General features: G+C 36.0%; 1 protein-coding gene across 2 annotated transcripts in view; it reads left to right on the forward strand.

Moving 5' to 3' along the window:
• tmtc3 (transmembrane O-mannosyltransferase targeting cadherins 3) overlaps nt 1-25,532 on the forward strand; it is a 41,985-nt gene that overhangs the window by 10,485 nt on the left and 5,968 nt on the right. Inside the window, exons 6-12 of one of the 2 annotated variants that reach the window (XM_055191722.2) lie at nt 4,527-4,699; nt 10,000-10,252; nt 15,869-16,017; nt 19,145-19,268; nt 19,490-19,601; nt 22,468-22,571; nt 24,867-25,036. In XM_055191722.2, the coding sequence (XP_055047697.2) occupies nt 4,527-4,699; nt 10,000-10,252; nt 15,869-16,017; nt 19,145-19,268; nt 19,490-19,601; nt 22,468-22,571; nt 24,867-25,036 (1,085 nt within the window). The remainder of the gene's footprint in view (nt 1-4,526; nt 4,700-9,999; nt 10,253-15,868; nt 16,018-19,144; nt 19,269-19,489; nt 19,602-22,467; nt 22,572-24,866; nt 25,037-25,532) is intronic. The other variant, XM_055191723.2, reaches the window with a different exon arrangement.

Raw genomic sequence — 25,532 nt, forward strand, 5'->3', positions numbered from 1 at the left:
CTAACATGTGTTTCAAGTCCTTCAGGTTAAGGATGAGCACTTTATTTTGTGATCCCCCCCCCCTTTTTAGTATGCAAAAAATGATTTTCAAGTATTCTTAGTATTTTTGTCTTGTTTTCAGTAAAAATAATAAATTCTTAAATTAAGATGCCTTTTCTTGATGAGCAAAACGACCCAAGAAAATAAGTCTAGTTTTTAGACCAAAAATATAAAATTTAAGTGATTTTGTGCATAAAACAAGCAAACAAATCTGCCAATGGGATAAGCAAATTTTTCTTGAATTTAGTGTTTAAGAAAAATGTTCAAGATTTTTTTGCTTACCCCATTGGCAGATTTTTTTTGCTTGTTTTATGTACAAAATCACTTAAATTTGATATTTTTGGTCTAAAGACTAGACTTATTTTCTTGGGTCATTTTGCTCATCAAGAAAAAGCATCTTAATTTAAGAATTTTCAGATATTTTTTACTTGGGCTGGGTATCGATTAGAGCCCGACCGATAAAGGATTTTGAAGGCCGATACCGATACAAATGTTTGTCGGTTTTAAAATCCGATATTACGATATATCGGCCGATATTTTTTTTTTCAGAAACACGCAACAAAACGTTAACAGATTTCACTAACATTATTTATGAGTTTTAACTAAAATAATATGATAATGCATTTTAAAAAGAATCTTGTTTCATTTATCGTCACAACAGAACAGAGGAACATCAAAATATATTAAAGTTCTGATAAATAAAATGTAAAAAAAAATACAAACTTATATGAAACGTAAAGGCCTTTGAACAAAAACACAAAAACTACAACAACCAAATCAAAGTTACCAGTTTTAAAAGACTTGGTTCAGAAATATAACTTTGAATAGGACTGGAGACAAATTCTGTTAAGTTGTTGTTGTTAACAACAACAGCAAAATATAAATTGCTGATCACTTGACTCAGGCAGTGGCTAGAGGCCTAAATCTGGACCCCACCAGCAGCTACTGGTTCAGAGCGCTCTGTCAAAACACCAACAGTGAGGAAATCTAATGAAGGCTGTTACCACTTTTTTTATTTAGGTACATTAAAACAGAACCCATCTCTAATTTTCAAATACATACAATCATGTTAAATACTAAGGGTGTCACGATTTCGATTTTAAATCGATCGAAATTAAGTCACAACCTCGAACTTCGAATTAAAAAATGGGATCGTCGATGCTGCCACTCCCCCACGTCACGTCTGGTCGGCTTGCCAAGTGGGGGGAAAAAACTCTGATATTTATATTTTAAACACGAGGGATGTATTGCTACAATTCCTTGAAATGCATATCATAAACAGGATTACTAACTTGTGATCTGACATCGGACAAAACGCAGCTCTCTGCACATGCGCGACAGTGAGCCACCAAGATGCAGCGGATTATATTTTAAACAAAAGGGATAGTTTGCCTCAGCTCGCATGAAACGCATAAAACTGAACAAATATGTAAGGATTACTACTTTAGTTTATGTTTACACTTCAGACAGTTGCGAAAGCGCGTGTACGTGAGACAGAGAGAAGCGCAGCTGCTTATGACGTGCTGGATTTACTATAATAATAATAAATATTAATGGCATAGGATTTCAATCAAGAATTGAATCGAACCGTTGCATTAGAATCGTAAATGTAATCGAATCGAGGATTTGGGGAATCGTGACACCCCTATTAAATACAGTACAATTTCGATGCAAGATGAAAAATGTATGCTGAACAGTCCCATTCCTTGATCAAATATGATCATGGCATTTGAGAATCGTTTTTAATCGACCACGTAAAAAAAAAACGATTAATCGAAAAATTGATTTTTTTTGCCCAGACCTTGAAAACAAGACAAAAATACTAAGAATTTTTTTTCTTGAAATCATTTTTTTGTGTAGGCAAGTGTACACCACAAATGAACTCACTGTCTAGTCATGTTGTATCGACTAAAAGCCCCAGGCTGTTGTTGTAGGCCCTTTGACTGGTTTTAAACCTGGCCCTCCGTATGCCAGGTGTGCAGACCGCCGCGGCTAGCAATGAACGAGTACACGATAACGAACAAGGCAGTAAAACCGGATGCCAAATGTTTTATCCAGATTTTTCAGACTTTCATTCCCTGCAAACAACTTCAAAACCTATTTACGTTTGTTTAAATGCCATCAATGTGCATCCAACATGACACCTGCATATTTTTCGGTACGCCTTCGTACCGACACAGGGCGTGTCTGCTTTATTATTTCAGAGTCAAAGTGTGAAAATCAACACTGATACATTAACATTGAACCGATAACAGACTGGTTTCTTATCTGATGCTTCATTCAATACATTCAGCCTGAGAAACAACAAAAAAAATAAGACATAACTATTTTTTAAGTGACAGTTAAGTAAATAACTTTAGGGCAACATCTCTCATTTCGAACAGCATTGATGTGAAACAAAACAGCTCATAGCCTCATAGTTTTCTTAACCACAAGTCTTACCAGATGTGAAAACACACAATTCCATTTAAAACGGCAGGGATTCAAAAATCAAAATGTTTTGACGCACTGACATTAGTTAGATGTTGTGCACATTGCGTGTTACAGTCGGTGGAAACGCATTGATCCGGTGAAAGGTTTTGTTTTAAGGGTTTCACACCATTTATAACATTATCCACGGCTAGCGACATAATAACATCTATATTGGATCGTTGCTCTATATAGCCGGGGTGTTTATTGATATCATGCCTGTGTTCGAATGCGCGATGCTCTCTTTTGACAGTCCACCTTGCCCTTTGCATTATGCAATTATATTTTACATAATAGATTCCGGCATAATCCTTTTATGTAAGGGAGCTGCTGAAAGGGGAAATGAATTTAAGCAGCTGTTGTTTCTGAAAAGAACTCGAGGTCTGTGGCTCTTTGCCTTGGACGAACGTTGCTTGGTTCACCCTTCAACTATGCCAGTAATTCAACCCATATGCACCAACAGCCTGCAGACGTTAATATCGTCTGAAATACATGTAGCTTAAATAATTACTCTTATCGGCCGCGGTCGTTTATAATAGATTAATGTTATGAAGATCTATTGTGTCTGTTGTATAGGTAATGTGGCGTGTTAATAGTTTGATTGCAGCGATGCGAAGCTCGTATCACTCGGCCAAGTGGTTAGCCACGTACCCCAAAGGAGTTGAGCTGTGGTGCTCATATGGGGTTCGAATCCAGCCTGTATTGTTTTCCAGTTCTCGCCATCTTTTCCTCGCTTTCTATCAGTACAGTTACAAAAATTTCATTAATTATTGGTTTTAAAGGTGCAGTGTGTAAATTTTAGAAGGATCTTTAGACAGCAATGCAATATGATATAGATAACTGTGTTGTATAAAGACCCTACAAAATAAACTGTATTGTTTTTATTACCTATAGAATAAGATGTTTTTATCTACACACACTGCGGGTCCCCGTACATGGAAGCCGCCATTTTATGACTTCATGTTTCTACAGTAGCCCTAAACGGACAAACTTTTCTATAGAGCGCCTTTCTCACTTAGTTGTCTCAAACAATGACATGTTTGTCCTGTGACGGCTATCATAGCTTCTCTATGTGCTTCGAAAGGGAGGGGTGCAATACGCAACTTCATCACTAGATGCAACTAAAATCTACACACTGCACCTTTAATGTGTATATTTTTATGTAATATTTATATAAATATGTTATTACAGTAAATGAAGAGTTTGCTTCCAAAACGCAATAAATCCATTTTGACTAATTTGGGTAAAATTAGTTTTCTATACCAAGAATGAAGATGAAAACCACTATTTTGTGTTACAAACTTTCACATAGCATCTTTAGGTTATAATAACATTAAAAATTCAAATCCATAATTTGATTTTCAAAGATTTATTATAAAAACTGATTTTTTTTCTTCGCAAAATGCAATAAATCCATGACAAGTTTTTTTTTAAATGCTATAAATCCATTGAATCAAAATATAAATGTGCATTCATCTTTTCCGTGTTATATTCATTTAGTTGACTGGTGATATACATTGATTTAAAAAAATAACCATTAATGGCATTAATAAAAACACTTACTTACTAATATTAAGAACACTGTCATTGCTGCTGTTATACTTGGGACGTCATCGCTGAACTTTTTCACACCGATCAGCTGTAAAATGTTTTGATCCTGCTCGATTTTAGTTGACTTTGAGTAAAATAATGGAAAGTTTTTTATAAGATCCAGTGGGGTCAGTGTGTTAGCATGACAGAAACTTGATGCTGTCACGTGAGACCAAGCAACAGCCGGTATTTTTCATTCGCCCGAGTGCCTTTCACGTATATTATTCGATTTTGCCATCAAAATTATTATTTTGTGTTTGAAAACTAGGATTCTGTGTGTATTCAACTCGCCGCCATTATTGTTTAAAATGCATGGAATGGTGCGCTGTGATTGGTTAAGTGGATTTATTGCACTCTGCATATATACAGTACTCAAACATTTTAATTCTCATCGTCATGCCAGTTATGGTTTTCTTTCTTTTATATAGTTCACGCTGCCCATGTTGATTGACACACTTCTTCAGGTGTTAAGAGGAAAAGACGGTTTTCCCTACGCTGTCCTCCAGACCCTGCTGAAGCTCATTGTCCTCATCATTAGCACACTTCTGCTGGTTATCATCAGGGTACAGGTCATTCAGTCTCAGCTGCCAGTGTTTACCAGGTAAGACCACAGCCGAGCATCTGATATGGGTTAGATTCATAGACATGGATAAAACTCAAAAAAACTATACTAAGGGTTAAAAGCTTTATAAAGTGGATTGTAAATTCTAATTCGGTTAAAGGGCACCATTTTTATTGCTAAAAACAACGTGAATGTGACTTATATAAATTCCTTTGTTCTGATGAACAAAAAGGAAGATATTTTGAGGAATGTTTGTAACCAAACTGATCAGAGGCCCCATTAACTTCCATAGGATTCTTTTTCCTACAATGGAAGTCAATGGGGCCTCTGATCAATTTTATATTTATACAGGTTTGTATCCTTTTTGGTGAACTTTATTTACTCAGGCCAATGCGTAATCAGAGTTTACTGTTAAGGGAGTGTCTTGCGTGTATTTTGTGAACGTGAGCGTCTCTTTTATCATAAACTGTTTGACGTGTGTGCAGCAGACTTATTTTGACAAAATGCGTGATGCACATGGTTCACACGACACAACAAACACATATTTTGAAAACACGAGCAACACACATGACACTCCGAACACATATTTTGAATTTGTGCGCCTCGGAAGAGCAGTCACGAGCCGCCACTGAGTAATATTTTCAACAGAGACGGTTTAATATTTAGTGTATGTGAACCTTATTTCAATTATGAATATAAATGCAGCGTAATACTCAATGACACATTTTCTAAGATGTTAACAGATATATACAGGTTACACACTGATTAAAATAGTAGCAATCATTAAAATGTATTAAAGGTGCAGTGTGTACATTTTAGCAGCATCTAGTGGTGAGGTGCTGGTGAATTGCAACCAATGGCTTAGTCCACTGCTTACCCCTCGTTTTTTAGCCGCCACAGGACAAACATGTCATCAGAGACAAATTAGTAAAAAAAAGTTTGTCCATTAAGGGTTTCTGTAGAGACATGGCGGCACAAAATGGCGACTTTCATGTAAGGGGACCCTCGGTATATGTAGACAAAAAGGTCTCATTCTGAGGTAATAAACACATAACGGTTCATTATGAAAGGTCTTTATACACCACTGATAATATAGTGTTGTATATTATTTTGCATTTCTTTCAAGAGATCCTTCTAAAAATTACACACTTTAATAAGTGGAAATCTTTTATAATTTATTACATTTTTTTGTGCCGTTTTGTTGCTGGATTGAAAAGTTTAGTTTCTGTCACGAAATGTGATATACATGCATTAATTCAGAACTCTCTCTGTAAAGTGTCGGCTTAGAAAGCCTTACTCAAACAAAGCTTTCGTGACACTTTAATAAAATGCCACTGTCAATGAATAATGGTAGCTTTTATCACATTTTTTAATTTGAGAAGAAACCCATCTACTCGGGCGAGAGCGTATGTATTTATTTATAAAATACACATGTAAAAAAAAGAAAAATGGCACTAATGGCCTGTTGCTTACTTATAATACTTTAGATTTATTGCATTTGGTTTGTAAATGAAAATGGTTAGGTTGAATGCAAGAGCCAAAACAGCATCTTTGCCAAACAAACCCATATTGCCTGTGGTATCATTTAATAGCAAACCTGTTCTCAATCCAATGTATTTGAAATATGTTGACTGTCGGTCTGCTTATTATGTATAAAGTACTAAAATGATAGCTTGATAAATATGACTCTCTGTTGATCTGGATCCACCCACATATGAGGTGATATCAAGAGGCTTAGTGAATTGTGATAAACTTCACCCACCCTTACACGGGTATCTTATCGAGTCTTAAAGCTTTGTTTGAAAAGAAAGTATATAGACATACTACTATTCTCTGATCATCACCTGGAAAATTGATTGGGATCACTAAGGAAAATCCTGTTGGATTTGTCACGGAAGCGATCGTTAATCCCCCAGACGTAATCCACGACTGTCTCCAGCCACCTGTATTAGCACTATCGCAGAGACGTAATATGTTGGATTAACATACTTTCTAAAGTATATTTTGTTTTCTTACTGTATATCGAGATAATGTTGGAATGTCTTGGCTTAAACAAAAACATTTGTCTTCCAAGAGATAAAATGTAGGACGTTGTGCAAAGAGTGTTTTATTGAGTTTTTAATTCTTTCATTTGGCTTTCCCACCCTTTAAAAATTTCCAAAACACTCCCCTCTGTGAAAGCCAAGTGTTAGACCTAAATTTGTATCCATTTCAAACAGCAGAAATATTTTGCTTTGGAAAATTCCATGCTCACAAAAATTAACATTAATTAAGGCAAATGTTTTATAGTGAAGACTGAAAACTAATGTAAGTGCATTTAGTGTTTTGTTTATTTGAAATGCACTGTGAGTTAATTTAGATAATAGTGTCTGTCAAATAAATAAATGTAAGGTCTGTAACTAGTTGATGTTTTCCCGCAGATTTAACTAAATCAGGATGTTCTCATTTCCTGGTAATAGATTTCAAAGTCAAGTTAATTAATTAACTCTTTCCGCGCCTGTGTTTTGAAAAAAAGTTGCCAGCCAGCGGCAGCATTTTTTTTATTATTTTCACAAAAGTGTAATGCCTTCCAGAAAATGTTCTTTTTTAAATATTTAACTCTTTCCCCGCCATTGACGAGTTATCTCGTCAATCTGCAATACCGCAACTTATAAAAACCGGAAGTTTTGCCCTAGGGCAAACAGCTGTATGTCCGTGTATGTTTTAAAGATCGCTCTGTATCTGATCTCTATAAAAAGTCCTTCACAAAAATGGAATTATCTCAGCTTTTTGCTCAAAATTTGGTGTTTTTGATGAAACCTACACATATTTGAGAGGTGATAAAAACACATGAACACATGAAGGTAGGATGAAATGGATTTATTTTGTTTGAAAGCAGAGGGTCTGTTCTTTTATTTCATATGTTGTATGTTTATATATTTAAAAAGGAGCATTTTCTGTAAGGGCATTAAACTTTTGTGAAAATTATGAAAAATGCTGGCGGCGAAAGAGTTAAACATACAATACATCAAATAAAAGAACATCATCTATGCTTTCCAACAACAATGAAACAAAAAAATGTTTCATCCTACCTTCATTTGTTCTCTTTTATCTTCTCTCAAATATGGGTAGGTTTCTTCAAAAATACCAAATTTTTAGCAAAAAGCTTAAATAATTGTGTTTTTTTTTCTTTTTGATAGAGATCAGATTCAGTGTGATCATCAAAACATACACAGTTTGAACTATTTTCCCTTAAGGTGATACTTCTGGGTTTTATAAGTTAGGTAAGAGCACCATCTGGTGGATAATAGCGGAAATATGGATTGCTGGAAAAACTCGTCATTGGCAAGGAAGCGTTTTCTCTTAATTGAAGAGTTAACTCGTCAATGGCGGGGAAGAGTTATAGGGACGCTCCTTAAAAGGACACAGGAGGCGCAATGATATTATGCAGCAGCAAAAATAGTCCCCTTGCTTACATTCAATGGCAGGGGACTATTGTCGGGCACTGCGTAATATCATTGCGCTTCCTGTAGCCATTTTCAGCAGCAAAGTCCTTGATTATTACGCTGGAATGAGAGTATAGTTGATAGCCATATCTGCCTAGAAAATCGCAACTTTTAATTTTCTGTCGGTCTTAGTACTCGATGTAACTACAGAAGAGTCAAGTTTTAAATAGGAAACATATCTTAACTCTTTGGTTATTTTTTTAGAGCGATGCTAATGATCTAATCAGATTCAATGGATTGTGCTAAGCTATGCTAAAAGTGCTACCGCTAGACCCGGAGATCAGCTGAATGGATTCCAAATCAAATGTTTAACTCTAGGGGAGCTTGTGCATATTTCCAATTAGTGGAGTGTCCCTTTAAGTGGTTTAATTGATTTATTAAGAACTCCAAAAAGAAGTCAGATTTAAACAAAGCAACTAACACTAAGCCCCTTCTGATATCTTAGCTGTGCTTCAAAAGAATCATCTTTGTGAAGAAATTTCTTTAAGAAATAGAAAAATACAAATGAGAATAATGTTAAAAAGGCGTAGTCCGTCTTATGTGACAGAGAGACAGTGAGGTTGGCGGGCTGCAATCAGATACAATCAAATACTGTACTGTATATATACACCTAATAAACTATACCCAGGTGTCAGTCCATCTTTAAAAGTAGTCATTGTCACCTGGGTAGTGTTGCTGTTGCATATACCGTAAAGAATGCAAACTAAAGAAGTATAAGAAACCACAACATTTTAAATTGTATTTGGACTTGTGACTCAAAGTCAGTGGCCCATTGCCACAAATCAGTTTTGGCAGCTTCGTTGTTTTAGTGACTTTTTTAAGCTGCCTGATGCCTAGCATTAAATCTGACTGTTTACCAGCGTGGCTTGGACTTGTTTCTGATGTTTTACTCGCATATGGGACGTAATGCAATGCAGAATGATGGTCACGGGCTAAATGAACAGAAATGCTAAAAAACTAACTTACTAGGAAACATGAAACGATGTTTGGGCAGCAAAGCTTCAGGGACATTGACAGTGTGTGACGAGTGTAAAAACTGTGAAATCTGTTTTTGGAATTGGTATTGAGTCTATTGGAATTTTGTGTATTGAATATACGAAATAGTAAAATCTAATTTATTGATATGTAAGTTAAAGGGACACTCCACTTTTTTGAAAATATGCTCATTTTCCAGCTCCCCTACAGTTAAACATTTGATTTACCGTTTTGGAATCCATTCAGCCGATCTTCGTGTCTGGTGGTACCACTACTATAGCTTAGAACAATCCATTAAATCTGATTGGACCATTAGCATCGCGCAAAAAAATAACCAAAGACTTTCGATATTTTACCTATTTAAAACTTGACTTGAGTTAATGCATTTACTAACAAATACAACCTTATTGTAAAGTGTTACCGTCTGCATTTGAACAAACCTCTCTGCTGCAGTCTAAATATGTTTTATTAACCTCTCTATGCCATTACAATGAAGCCATTAAACTTCACTGCTGCACAATGACGCACAATAGATTTTTATTGAACTTCGACCCTTGAAATTGTTCCCTTGTAAGTGACAATTATATTTATGATATTGGAGAGCTTCTTAACGTTTTGGCTTCGCTCCACCAGAACAGAAACAAACCATTATGTTGTTATATTTGAAACATAAATGTTGCTGCATAAATCTTTGGTGAGTTTAGCCAATAAAACATTTTATTTAATCATGCAGTTGATTTGGAAACACAAACATTCCTAATGTGCTTTTCTTATATAAACGAAACCCTGTCCAAATTCTATAGTGTCTGTCTAGTGTAACGTCTAAGAAATGTTTTAATGGAAAGGAAAACTCATTAATTTATTTTTGTCTGTTATCAGGTTTGATAACCCAGCTGCCGTCAGTTCCACCCCGACCAGGCAGATGACATTCAACTACCTCCTACCAGTAAACGCCTGGCTGCTGCTTAACCCCTCCGAATTATGCTGTGATTGGACGATGGGCACTATCCCCCTCGTGGAGTCCCTGTTGGACCCTCGAAACCTGGCAACGGTGGTATTTTACGCCCTGTTGAGCCTTCTGGCCTATCACAGCCTGTGGTACACCCACAGTTCTGCCAAGATTGTCATTATGGTAAGTTGGTGGGTGGGCTTTATAAGAAATCGGATCTAAAATGTAGAAAATCAGGTCCGCGTGGGTTGTAATCATAAGCTTTTCTCTGTTTAGTATATTTTGTAACCACAAACGGAATAACATCATGCTGTTCGTATATCTCAAAAACTCTGATATTTCTCAAAACACAGTAGGGAATCATCCCGAAAATGTTTATGTAAAATGTTTAACTGACACACTCCCCGCGGCTTAACTTGCAATCTGTCAGATGTAATTTAGCATTGTTTTATTCATACTGAGTGTCCCGTTTCATAAGTAACTGCACATAAGCTATTTCCCAGAACTGGAGTGAAAGTCCGAGTCAATTGTTCTTGTAGTGTGAATTAGGTGATAACTATAAGACTAAAATGTGAGATTTGGAATTGTGAAACAACCACAGGAATTGTATTTTGTTTCTCCATTGTGATGCAAAGCTAATTATGTGTTCAAACCAAAACCACAAACTTACTGAATGTCCCTTAAAGACCATTTATTAGCCATTGGCGGCCATATTGGCAACAGAGTCCACTCCAGTCTGTTTTTATCTACTATGTTTAATACTGAAATCTTCATCTTGTTTCTGTTTAGTGAAAATGTGTTTTGAAATCACAATCTAAGTGACATCCTAACAAAACAAAAAAAACGAAAGATTTCAGTCTTCAACACACAAGTAGAAAGAAGCTGGAGCGGATTGTGTTGCCAATCTTTCATTTATGAAAACCACAAGAAAAACTTCAACATCTTGTGTTTAGAAAATACTAATTTAGTGAAAAGACTTTTCTTGTGGTTTTAATTAATGTGCTTCAAAGATCCTTTAATGCAAATCGGTCCATTGGCGGCCATCTTGGTAACTCGATCTGCCCCAGCTGCTTTCTTTTAACCCTTATGAGTTGTTGAGGCCATTTTTGGCTTTTTTATGTCTTATTTTGGCCACAACTTTCTATGCGTTTCAGCAAATGGAATGATTTTTTGGACAAATTTTATATTGACACATATTTTGAGAAAATTCTTTGAAGTTTTCTCAAAAAAAGCACTACGTTAAACTGCTGTAAAAATTCATCAAATTAATATTTTTTCCAAATATTTTTCATAAATCTGTTAATCACCCTCAGTACTGATCAAAACTACCAAATGCTTACAAAATTTCCATGATTTTAACTCTTAAATGGCCAAGTTCATAAGTTGTGTCACTGATTTGATGACAAAAAACACACAAAATTACTGATTTTTAATATAAAAACTTTTTCACAGTCTTGGGCTTGTCAAAGATTGGTTAAAACATTGGCTTTGATGCATTTTTAGTTTTTGTGCAGCATCAGTTTTTATTTTTCTCTCCCTAATTAGTTGTTCGTGGATTTTTTGCCCCACTGACTTCCATTATAACGACATTTTTTTGATTGCAAAGCCATGACGCCATATTATCATGCATTCTTGATTGTTGCCGGTTTTTCCTTTTAGTAGGCCTGTGCAAAAAACAGCTTAATTTCTGGCTTGTACATTGAGTTATATGGAGTATTAGTGTGTGTGTGTGTGTGTGTGTGTGTGTGTGTGTGTGTGTGTGTGTGTGTGTGTGTGTGTGTGTGTGTGTGTGTGTAAGCACTGTCTCTCTCTCTCTCTCTCTTTCTTTCTCTCTCTCTCTCTCTGTAATATGCTGCTATACTCCATATAACTCAATGAACAAGCCAGAAATCCAGCTCTTTTTTTCGCACAGGTCTACTAAAGGGTTAATGGTGCTACAGTACATGGTGATCAACAGTAAAAATGACACATTTTACCTTTTAGCAAATAGAAAAACAGCCAACAATTAAGAATGCATGATAATATGATGTCATGACTTTGCAATCAAAAAATGTAGTTATAATGGAAGTCAATGGGGCACAAACAGTAAATGAGGGAGAAAAAAATTATCCTGCACAAAAACTAAAAATGAATCAAAGTCAATGTTTTTGATCAATCTTTGGCATGCCCAAGACTGTGAAAATGTTAAAAAAATCCAGTCCACAATCGCTTTTTATATTGAAAATCTGTCAATTTGTGTGTTTTTTCCCCCCAAATCAGTGACACCACTTATGAACTTGGCAATTAAAGAGTTAAAATCATGGAAATTTTGTAAACATTTGATAGTTTTGATCAGTACTGAGATTGATTAAGAGATTTATGAAAAATAACAGATACAATAGCAGGGTTTCCCGCAGAAAATTTGTTAGTTAAGGTGGTAGGGTTGAGCGAGTGGGCGGGACAGAGGGCGTGGCAATCAAAGGGGTGGGGCGGGGCATATGCATCATGATGAAAATTAAAATATTTTGATTTAAAACACTTAAATAAAACCTAATTTTGAACAAACTATGACAGAAAATAAACACATTCTATATTATTAATGAATTAAATGTTTTTAACAGATACCTCTTACGGGAATAGCTGCGTGCTGAAGTAAAACTAAAGGGTTAATAAACACAAACTAAAGCAGACGTTGTAGAACGTCCGCGCTATTAACCGAGATTTTTAATCAATTGGCTAGTTATCCTCCAGAAAGTGACGGTCCGGACCACGTCCTTCTCATTTCGCCCGTTTAGCGTGCTTCCCGCTTGCAGCCAAGATGCACTTGACGCCCTTTTGTGTAGCGATTTTTTTTTTTGATGACCTAGTTAAGGGCGGTATGGTTTCCAAGCTTAGGCGGGCCGCCTGAACTGAAATGTGCTACAGGAAACACTGAATAGGGGTCTTCGCCCCTTTTCGGCTTGACCCCTAAAAATTAGGGGAAAAAATAATCTTATACATTTTTACAGCCGTTTTTTAAACATTTTACTGGCCTTTTTTGTACACGAACAACCCAAAAGGGTAGTTAATTTGTGGAAAGACTAAAACATACGAATTCTTCAAGGTTTCTTTTCCAATCAGCAACACAATTTCACAATAGTTTTTGCTTTTCGCTCAGTTTTATTTAAACGTCTAAAAGTTGCAACTAAACATTGTGTTCGCACCCTTTTATACATAGAGATCTATGTCTTTTTTAATCAGCTTTTGGAAAATGTCTGGACTTCCACTGAATGATTTATTTAGTATCTGTAAGCACATACATTTCCTCCTCACGCGCATTTCGTTTTTTTTTTTTAAACACTTTCTGCTTAGTTTACATCCAGATGCGGCATATGTTCCCCCTCCTTGTCATAAAAGATCCTATCGTCCTAAAGCTTGACCCCACAGCTCTGATGTCTACATGTGTTGGACCGCTGGCTGATTTCACGCTTGCAAAAGTTCACGATGTCACAGTTTAAACTCCCTCGGCTTGTTTGTTCGGATCTTTGCTCGTTCGTTGTGTAACAGCACAATGAATTCTTCATTTGCGCCTCCATGTGCTGTCAACAGAGTTTGGTGAACTTCCTTTGCTGTGTTGGCAAAGGCGGTCCTCGGAGACCGAAGGAGATCACAAATCTTCATTAGCGGACAATGCGAAAACAGCAGGGGGATTGGGTATTAACATTATGCTTCGGTTGGGAAACTGAGAACAGGTTGTATGAGGATATTAGTCTGTATCTGTTTGATTTGGCTGCGGTTTGTTATTTAAATGTTTCCCCGTGCTGAGACCCTCGACATTCATTTTGTGCAAACAGGAAACGCTTTAGTTGTGAAGTTTTGGCTAATTTGAGAATTTTTGTATGTCGCATGTTCCAAAGCAACCAGACCGCATGCAGCGTAGCAGTTTATCTTAACCGCAGACAAAGCTTATGTTTGCACAGCATTTGCTTTCATCCAGGTTGATTTTGGCTGCGAAGGCATCGAGAAAATTAGATAAATATGATGTCGTCTACACTGCTGTTTCGGCTCCGTTAAATCGGCCCCTGAAAAAGCAAATACCAATGGTTTTGTTTTGAATATATATTATATATATATATATTGAAGTCCTTGCCAAAATAAATTTTGGCGATTCACCTTGTGATGCGAGACGAATGCCCCTGTTTGGAATTTTAAGCGGCTCCTCTCTATCACACCCTGCGGTTTACTTCACTATTAACTCATAAATTTCCTGAAAACTTCTGCCGAGAAAAGGTGAGATTAGTCGTAGCTAGACAAAACACAAGAGTTTGTTCTTCAAAACAGGGTGTCCAAGGGCTGTGCCCTGAGAGGGGTTCAGCGTTTCTAAAAATCCTAATCCATCACCTTGTCATAAGGTGCTTTTCATGAATAAAACCTGTAATCCCAATCTTACATTTGTGGCCTGGCATGCATTGTGCAAGACAGGCGTGTTTACCTGTGAGTTAATGAGGAGAACCGTGTTTGAAGAGAACTGCGATGACATGTTCAAGTTTGTAGTAAATTAATCATTTTGGATATTACGTTTTTCCGCTTTCTCTGAACATTCGGATTGGGTAGATGGCTAAGTTTCATCCAGTTGTGTTGTATTATAGGTCAAGTGTGCATAATTTGGTGGGTTAGTTTGAGATTAATCAAACGCATGGTGTGGGTTCAGACAAAGCTTTCTGAAACCAGCTAAATATGAGAGTGATTAGTATTTGGACCTGCACATGCCTGTCTGAAGCAAACAATGAGAACATTTTAATCCAACATTTTTGTGATTTACAGGGGCTTTTCTATGCCTTGTTGGGCCTTAGATGGTTACCACAAATCCTTGATAAGATGCATGAGAGACTGAAGTTTCTACTTCCTCTCATTAGACTTCAAAAACACTTCTTTTTATTATTGAATGAGCAGCACAGATTTTTTTAGTTAATTTGGGTCATGCCTTCGTGGGAATTTAAAGTCACTTGAAAGTATGTTAGTGGTTGACAAGGTAATGTTGTCTTAAGGGTCCCAACTTTCATCTTATTTGCCTTGATAAATGAAAGCTAGTGGACACAAAATAGGATTGAATTCCTATAGCTGTACACAATGTACATAATTTGCTGTATTAAGATCTTAAGATGGCAACATTTGGCATCAGACATTTGAAGGACACAAAACCTTCAGAATAGTATTATATAGACGGTTTCAGCAGTAACAACATAAACAAGCGGCTGTCGTGGTCCGCACATAATTTCCGGTAAACTCTGCTAAGAATAAATAACAACGAAGTTCTTTAAACGTAGTTTATTAATATAACAAGCAAAAAATCAACACATAGATTAACCAGGAAACCCAAACATTTGTTATTTTCGACGATACATTGTTTCAAGAGATCAGTTTAGCAACTAGTTAGACCATAAAACAAAACAAAACCGGAAGTAAAGTTCGGATCCAGACGCATATAGCGTCAGCGCACGTGTGTCCAATGAAACCATCTATATGACTTATGGCTACATTCCAAGAGCTTTGGGTCGGAAAACAAACAAACAATCTATATTTTTGGATAAATTGTTCCTTCCTTTTGTGTAATGTTTACCTTTGGATGGACAGGTGTTACTGTGTTATTCCCGAACATTTAAGGAAGTTATATGAATAACCCATGAAAAATGTTTCCCAAAGCCATATAAGATTGTGAAAGAATGTATTCTAGGAAAATGCAATCTTTGTAGATGTTATTTTCACATTCATGTTTTTTGACTGTGACTAACTGGAGGATCCAAAGATGAGACATTCATTTCTTTTTTTAATCTCCTTTAGGCCCTGTCTCTTATCGCCCTTCCATTCATCCCAGCATCCAACCTGTTTTTCCCTGTGGGCTTTGTTGTGGCCGAAAGGGTTCTTTATGTGCCGAGCATGGGGTTCTGTCTGCTGGTGGCCCATGGATTTAAAATTTTGTCCCAAAAAGGGTAAACTTCCTTGCTGTATCAATCGTTTCATATTTTGGTATATGTAATATTTATATATTTATGTAATTGTATAGAGTTTTTGTTTTGTAGTTAGATTTATGCATTTGGCAAAAACTTTTATGTCTTATAGTGAATTATCAGGAATACATTTTATCAGTATATGTGAAGCCTGGGATTAAACCCATGATCTTTTGTGCAGTCAATGCAATGCTTGACTGGTTAAGCTGCTACAGGAACTGGTATTATAATTATACTAATTAGTGGTGTATTGAAACGAAAATTCTGGCTGCACTTGAAGCCAAAAATGACTTAATTTTTTTTACATTTTTTAATTTAAAGTGCCAGTCAGGTCCAATTTCTAAGCTTCTCGTTATTGTTAAGGAGTCCCCAACAACAGGTTTAAATGCATGCAAAAACACTGTCATTTTTTCAAAATATACATTTAAAGGGACACTCCACTTTTTTGAAAATATCCTCATTTTCCAGCTCCCCTAGAGTAAAACATTTGATTTTTACCATTTTGGAATCCATTCAGCTGATCTCCAGGTCTGGTGGTACCACTTTTAGCATAGCTTACCATAATCCATTGAATCTTATTAGACCATTAGCATTGCACTAAAAAGTAATAATCAAGGACTTTGCCTCTGTAACATGGCTGCAGGAGGCGCAACGATCACGCAGCAGTCGAAAATAGTCCCCTTAGTAACTTTCAATGGTAGGGGACTATTTTCGGGCAGTGCGTAATATCATTGCGCCTTCTGCAGCCATGTTACAGCATCAAAGTCCTTGATTATTATGCCAGAATGAGAGTATAGCCCTAGCCATATCTGCCTAGAAAATAGCAACTTTTAATTTTCTGTCGGTCTTAGTACACGATGTAACTACAGAAGAGTCAAGTTTTAAATAGGAAAAATGTAGATACTCTTTGGTCATTTTTGAGCGCAATGCTAATGGTCTAATCAGATTCAATGAATTATGCTAAGCTATACTAAAAGTGGTGGCGCCAGACACGGAGATCGGCTGAATGGATTCCAAAACGGTAAAAATCAAATATTTAACTCTAGGGGAGCTGGGGAATTGGCATATTTTCAGAGACAGTGGAGTGTCCCTTTATTATTACCCCATTTTTTAGAGAACCCCAGAGATCCCCATGTTGTTCCAAATAAAGTTGTACTGAATCATCTTTCATGGCCAAAAGTTTAGCAAAACCCGCCTTGAAAAAGTAATTTTAACCAATGTTTCTTCACATTTTTAACAACACAAACTTGCCTTTACAGCTCAAAACACAGTGACACCGACATGTTGTTAACACCAAGTGTCTTTGTCTAGCCAAAGTGTGTGTGGGTTTTTGTGTCTCGCGGGACTGTAGGCTGTAAGATTTGAAAATAACTTGAAAACGCAGTTCAGAGTCGACCACCTACTTCAGAAGCCAATAACTTTGTTTACCGTGCACTTTTTGATTTAACTACTTTGCGCATCGTTTACATTAATGAACATCTACATGGCAAACTAATATTTTCGATATTGGATCTGTCTGGAACTTGTCGTCGATCACACATTCCACACATACTATTCGTTTTACCGTAACTCTTTAACCATTTGTGCTCTCAAAAAATTTGAATTGCTTCTTAAAGTAGACAAAGTGCACTTTTTGACACTATGGGTCAGATTTACTAACAGCTTGCGCAAGCGCAAACCATAATTTTGTCGTTAAATAACAACTGTTGGGATTTACTAAAGACGCCCAGTGGATAATTAGCACTGAAAAGGTGTGATTTAGTTATTTGCACGACCCTATTGCATATGCATTTCTAGGAGTTTCCCTTTCAGCCGCAGATTTTTGGAAGGAGATTATTTAAATTATTCACGCAACGTGATTTACTAATGTTTGCGCTTGAGTTATGTGGTATTTGCACCATTATTTAACGCATTAAAAAGCATGTCTTAAATTACGTTGCACTTTAAATTAGTGATGCACCGATGTATCGGCCGCCGATATTTATCGGCCGATTTTTAATGAATTTGAAACCATCGGCATATCTGCAATAGTACCGATTGTTTATTAATTAACTGCATAAAGAAATCCATTATATGTAAAAAAAAAACGAGTTAATGTTGTTAATAAAATAAATGCTGAATAGCAAAAAACACCTTTGAAGGTTGTCATACTGTCTTATTATATTTGTTTTAGCTTAATTTGTGCCTCTCTTATTATGTTGGTCAGTTGAATGTTAATTAGATCCGATCCATGTTCAGTAAAAATAATTTGATGCAGAAATAAACTAGCAAATAGACCAACTGTATAGTTTTGTATACAAGTGTTTAATATCGGCATCGGTATCGGCAATAAGTTGTCTGAAGTTGTCTGTTTAAATCGGTATCTGCCGAAAAAAATCCTATCGGTGCACCCCTACTTTAAATGGCTGCAATTGTTGCTAAAAAGAGGCATCAACGAGATCATAGAACACACGATATAATGCAGAGGATTATTCAAAAATATTGTTTGCCGAGCAATTTTTTTTTATTTTGCTGAAGTAAATAAAAGAAGTCACTAGAAGTAACACAATACCAGACATTTCAAAATTTTTTCGCTGTGATGTCCGTGGTGCTCAACTCAAAATCAGCTCTGCTTATTTGCGACCCTGAATGAATTTGCGCTGCTTTTAGTAGATTGCGTTGGTCATTATGGAAATCAGCTGTTATTTAATTTGTGCACTCATATCGGCACTTTTTTGGAATTGTGCTCCCACGCTAATTTGCCCCGATTAGTAAATCTGGCCCTAAATTGTTTATTACAGCAGAGGTCCATTTTCGGTTTATATTATAATTTTTGCCAGATAATTTTTGCCAGCTGAAATTTCGATGCATCCCTGATCCTGGAGCGAATGGTTCCAACTCTAATCGAATAGCAAATACATTGGTTCAGGTGTATACATTATAAGGATTAAAGCAGTGGGTCTACAGGAGCGAAATCAAAATGTTCTGCTTTAAGTCATAATCCATGTGAGTCCACCTGAGATGAAATGCTTTAGAAAACGCTGATTTATAATTAAACAATTGTGACTCATTCCTTCCATCAGAACAGTTTACAGTGACTTACGTGTTTTCATTTTTTGTGACTATCCAGCAGGGGCCTGAAAACAATGTCTTGGGTGCTCATGGGAGTTCTTTTAACAACACACGCCGTGAAGACCTTTAACAGAAACTGGGATTGGGAGTCTGAATATACGCTTTTTACATCTGCACTAAAAGTGAATGCTTCCAGGCACACATTAGTCTTGTACAAGCGCCTATCTGGCCAACGTCTCATTTATATTGCATGACTGATTTTAAAATTATTACTCAAGAGAAATACAAATGATCTACATTAAAGTAGTAGACATCGAGACATTACCAAGAATGCAATTAAAATGATGTGTGCTAAATGTGATTCGTAATGTCAGCCTGACATGCCTGTAACATTTCACTTCAGGTGAATAAAAACAACGCCAAACTCTGGAATAACGTCGGACACGCACTGGAGAATCAGAACAATTATGACCGAGCTTTGAGATACTTTCTTCAGGCCACGAGAGTACAACCAGGTACATTTCTTTGTTACTCAGACCAACGTCATTTCAAACCTGTATGACTTCCACGGAAAAGTGAATGTTTTGATAAAACGTTGAGTCAGTCTCAGACATGAGGGTGAGGAAAAAATGCAAAATTTTTATTTCACTGAATATGATGTTGTTTAATAAAAACTACAGATGTTAATTTGCAAATTTGTAAAAATACAGGTGGTAAAAGTTAATACAGAGCTTATTTGAAACCAAACTAACCGTTCCAAGTTGTTTTTGGGAGGTGTGGGAAAATCTGCCTTAATATTGTAACTTTGCACACATGTCAGTAAGGATGACTTCAAATTGTGGCTATGCTAACATAAAGTGGTTTATGTAGCATTTCTTGGGACTGTATGAAAACATTGGCTTACACAACTATTTTCACACCACAGTGTCTTGAGAATATGTGTATTTAAGATTTAAGTGAGAAGATCAGAAATTTGGTTTGTATGCGCATACCTGCGTGGAAGAACGCTGTGGCTGCCAAAATCATTAGACTCTTGACTTTATGTTTAAAGTGTGTTGGTTCATTGAGTTGACGTGACTTGAGAGATTCACCACCCAAGATGTGTTTTTGCGAGATTAACTCCGTAAACACATTAAAGTTTGAGGAAATCCTGTGTTGGTTATCTCTATGCGTCAGTTTGCTTCTCATAACAAACCCTCAATGGCACTCGATTGCGGTCAGACGGTTTCTAGGGAATGCTTGTAGTGTTATCAGTTTCACACGTGGGAATCTACTGTATGGCGCTGATGGTTAGCACCCCCATTGTTTAAGGTTATGCGGTTAGTGAGGTTTTAAAGGTTGTAAAGGGGTGCTTTCACAGGAGGTGGTTTTCCTCTTTCCTAGACTTTCCCTCCGTTTTCATGTCCCTAATGTGTCTTCCATTTTTCAGCTGTCAAAAACGGTTATTATTTGTTTCATAACTGTGCTAAAACATTATTAAATTCAGATTTATGTTTAAAGCAACATCTTTATATATCAGTGGTGAGCCAATACGATCCGAATTCACAACCCATATTTTTTCTTTTATAATACTTATTTTTCATCCTCTTTGAAGATGAAGGTATGCCACACAACCCCACATGATCCATACGTACAGTATCCACCTTATTTTCGAACGCGTAAGTAAGTGATGTGACGTATCTGCCTTCTTTGTGCGAGACGTCACACTGGGAGCACGCAAAAAACATGAGTTAAACATTTTTTAATGGTAAATATTTACTACACCTGTCATGTATGAACAGTGGGAGGATGAAATTAAGAAGTGACCTGATATATCATATGAAGATATATTAAATAATTTGACGTTGTTGCTCGGAGGTGACGGGTCTTCAATGCACAACTATAATGCTGCGTTCACACCAGCCGCGGTAGAGGCGTCAAGCGCGAGTGATTTCAATTTTAAGTCAATGTAAAGAAGTGTTGATGCGCGTCTGGAGGTCTCGCGGCACGAATGAGGCGTTTAGCGCAGCATACGCGATTCTGGCTTATTCGCGCATCTAGTTTGAATGGCATTAATTGAGCGTTGCCGTTGAATCTGAACTTTGGTGGAAAAACGCGGGGGGTTAACCAATCAGGAGCTAGCTCTAGTAGTGATGCGATTACATGAAGCGAGCCGAGTCGCAGAAGCCCCTCCCAAGACTTGAATTTTCGCGTGAATGTCTCGATGACTAGAATTTCACGTGCGAATGAAGCGACTACACTCAAAATGTTCAAGCGTCCAACTAGACGCGAATTTGACGCCTCAAACGCATCTGGTGTAAACCCACAGTAACAGCACAGGGGCATACCAGTATCTTTACAATGGGAAAGGCAGTTGTGTGTTTGTACATGGAATATACCAAGACTTTGTGTTTTAAACCTTTTTCAGGCGATGGTTTAAAATGTCACAACTGTCCCTCTGGTGTGAGTTTTTTTTTAAACTGCAATTTTTAATCGAGGGGTTTGAGTTTTGTATGGTGACATATGCTTCACGCAATCCGAATAATTAAACTATTACATGTATTCAGTATTGTTTTCGTTTTATGAAATAATATTGTGCAGTAGATAAGAAATTATTTGTTTATTTAAAATAAATTTTTCCTTTAAAACATAACAAAAGTACACACAAACACATTAAGAACTATTATAAACATTGACTAATAAGCAGTTTATTTCGTATATATTATTCTGTACTGTAATCACATTTTTGTAATAATATATAGTAGCAGAATAAATATACAAGCTAAATCTGCATATTTTTATCAGCATAATATTAGCTGTTTTTGAACAGTTATTGTATTATATTGTTCACTGGCAGTGATGGATGTGTGGATACAGATAATGGGTGCACGTGCGCCACAAACACATTCGGCTCTTGTGCGTGGATTATGGTTAAAACAAATGTTTTGTAGAGATTTTCTGCATTTGTACCAGCTATTATGGCAACCCATAACTCCACAAATTATGGATTTCATAATAAACATTAAAAAGCTACACTCGTGTCTCTCGCAATATGACTACCATTAGGTGGAGTGGCTCACCGGAAGTCTTACACAAAGGAGCTAAAAGATAACGGCCCCCACATTTAAGTCAAAAATAAGGTGGATTTCATTTTTATTCACTTCTTGCCAAGACTAAGAACAATTTGTGCAAAGATACGGAAAGTATTTTTCCCTTTAAAAAGCTGATAAGCCTGTTCATTTTGATACCCTAATGATAAAATTGGTTGCGTTTATCAAATTTTTCATTCATTATTATTCCTCCTCTGTCCGTGACCTATACAACAATTCTGTACCTATCGCGCTACAAAATGATTGTTTTTTAGATTTAAAATTAAATATTTATCTTTGCCCCTTTTCCAAGATGACATCGGTGCCCACATGAACGTCGGGAGAACCTACAAGAATCTAAACAGATCCAAGGAAGCAGAAGAGGCGTATCTGATTGCGAAATCACTCATGCCACAGGTATGGAATGCCCCTATCAACACCTACTAGAGAATTGTTACATTTAGATTGATATCAAAACCTTATCCAATTTTGGTTTTAAGATCTTTTTTATATTTTTATTCGGCGCAGTTGTAGGAAAATGAAACTCACCATCATAATGCCATCACAGCAGCATTGCTTTGTATATTAGGGTGGATATATATTTGATGCATTTTAAATGCATATTTCAAAGTAGATTATAAGATACAGTATATAATCTGCCAAATGGTTTCCAGTTTTTTTATCTGTAAGAGACAGTCTGACAGTCATGTCAATTCAGGTCAAATTTTATTTGTTGTCTAGTGTTATGGGTAGAAACAAAGATGCAACGATATAAAACTTTTCTACTGATAGCAGATTATTCAGACTGATATCTGCCTATACCAATAGTTTGGTGGTTATATAAACTTCACTGCAAAACTCTTACTCTTACTTAAAAGTCTTACTCAGTATTTTTGTCTTGTTTTCAATAAAAACATCTAAATCTTCTTAAATTAAAATGTATTTTCTTGATGAGCAATATGACCTAGGAAAATAAGTCTAATTTTAAGACCAAAAATATAAAATTTAAGCATAAACAAGCAAAAATATCTGCCAATGAAACAAGAAAATTTTTCTTGAATTAAGCGTTTATAAAAAAAGTAACCTTATTTCAAGAAAAAAAATTTATTCCATTGGCAGATATTTTTTTTTGCTTGTTTTAAGCACTAATTTACTTAAAGTTGATATTTTTTGTCTAAATACTAGACTTATTTTCCTAGGTCATTTTGCTCATCAAGAAAATACATCTTAATTTAAGAATTTTTAGATATTTTTACTGAAAACAAGACAAAAATACTAAGAAAGAAAGTCATTTTTTGCATTATTGCATTAACTAAATTCTAAAGATTACATTTTTTGTAATGTTATTCATTTATATATTGATCATTAAACTACTACACTGCAATAAAATGACTTTCTTACTTAGTATTTTTGTCTTGTTTCCAGTTAAAATATAAAAAAAATCTTCAATTGAATTGAATTGAATTCAATTAAGATGTATTTTCTTGATAAGCAAAATGACCTAAGAAAATAAGTCTTGTTTTTAGACCAAAAATATAAACTTTAAGTAAATTAGTGCCTAAAACAAGCAAAAAAATCTGCCAATAGAATAAGAAAACATTTCTTGAGATAAGTTTACCTTTTTCATAAACACTTAATTCAAGAAAATTATTCTTATTCCATTGGCAGGTTTTTTGCTTGTTTTAACCACAAATTCGCTTGAATTTGATATTTTTTGTCTGAAAACTAGACTTATTTTCTAAGGTCAGTTTGCTCATCAATACAATTCATCTTAATTTAAAAAATGTTTGATATTTTTACTGAAAACAAGACTAAAATACTAAGTCAGAAAGTCTTTTTTTGCAGTGGTGATGTTTTTTTTTTTACATTTTCTATACACAAAGCTCAAATTCATGCATTTTCTTGTTCTATTTTGATTGACAGGATGTATCGGACATGACTATCAGCTATTTTTTAGGCTATGAGCCAATAGTGTGAAAATTAGCTTTTATCAACTGATACGATTATTGTATTACGATTACGATCTCTAGTAGATACCCGTTTTATCTTCAAGTGTTCCTGCTCACCTTACACATTATATAGTACCAACTACACTTATACTATATACTATACAGTACTTATGCAATGATGTTACCAGTATTCACAGCCGTTGTCTGCGCTGTATCTTCTGTTAAGAACTCACTATCTCTACGTAAATGTGGCAAAACTCACCTGTTGTTTTCCAAGAGAAAGTTCCAAGAAAGTTGAAATCTGGTCTGCATAATATCTCAGTCCAATCCTGTGCCTGTCGTCTTATCCTAATAAAAGCTAAAATGCCGTTGAATAAAATTGAAACCATGTGATCAGATATGTAAACCCATATGGATGATGAGCCTATTAAAACATCTGAATGGTTTCAAGTTATGCATCATTTAACCACTTGATAGGATACTTATAAAAAACACTTACAAGACATTGGCAACACACTTGCACATACTTTTAAAACCGATCTGAACTATTGATTTATTGTCATGGCGTAAAACTGGCATGTCTGTTTCCAATATATCGCCAGTGGCCTTTGAACTGCCCATGGGTCCATATTTTTCGTAGAAAACACATGAAAGAAACACATTGAAAATATTATTACCGCACATTGCGTCAAAAGGTGTGTAAATATAATGTGCTTTAAGCCTCAACAGTGTTAATGCTAATCTTTCCGAAACGCCTCACCAGATCATTCCAGGCAAGAAGTATGCAACACGAGTGGCTCCCAATCATTTGAACGTCTACATTAACCTGGCAAACCTGATTCGGACCAACGATTCTCGTCTGGAGGAAGCGGACCAGCTCTATAGGCAAGCTATCAGCATGAGACCCGACTTCAAGCAAGCCTACATAAGTCGGCAAGTAAACGCTTATGTTGACCGTGTCAAGAATGCAGCTGTATACTTGCATCATGCTTCGTGATTGGGCCAAACTAAACCGAATAAGTGATCAGTCGTGTTTTAAGACAGTATTTTGGCTTTGATAAGGTTAATGAAAGTCGTAAATCAAAACGCCTAAATTATTGCATTGAAAGAAATGCATGCTTTTGTACTTGCTGGATATCATTCAACTTAGGCATATATGTCAAGTAAATAGTTCTTGCCGTGACTTTTTGGACTAATTTGCTATCTATAGGAAAATATTTCTCATAGATATGAACTGAAATCAAATGCCATGCAGATGTGCAAGATGTTTTTCTTACATTTTGCATCAAGTGAAAATTGATTTTGTCTTCAAACTGTGATTTCTTTCTGCATGTCTCATCCTGTTAATGAAATGTTGATCTGATAGGCTCTTAAAAGTGGATTTTCTGGAATGCCACGGTTCTCATGAACATCTAGGTTTTTTTCTTCT

This window comes from Misgurnus anguillicaudatus, chromosome 6 (genome assembly GCF_027580225.2).
Source record: "Misgurnus anguillicaudatus chromosome 6, ASM2758022v2, whole genome shotgun sequence".
Classification (NCBI taxonomy): domain Eukaryota; kingdom Metazoa; phylum Chordata; class Actinopteri; order Cypriniformes; family Cobitidae; genus Misgurnus; species Misgurnus anguillicaudatus.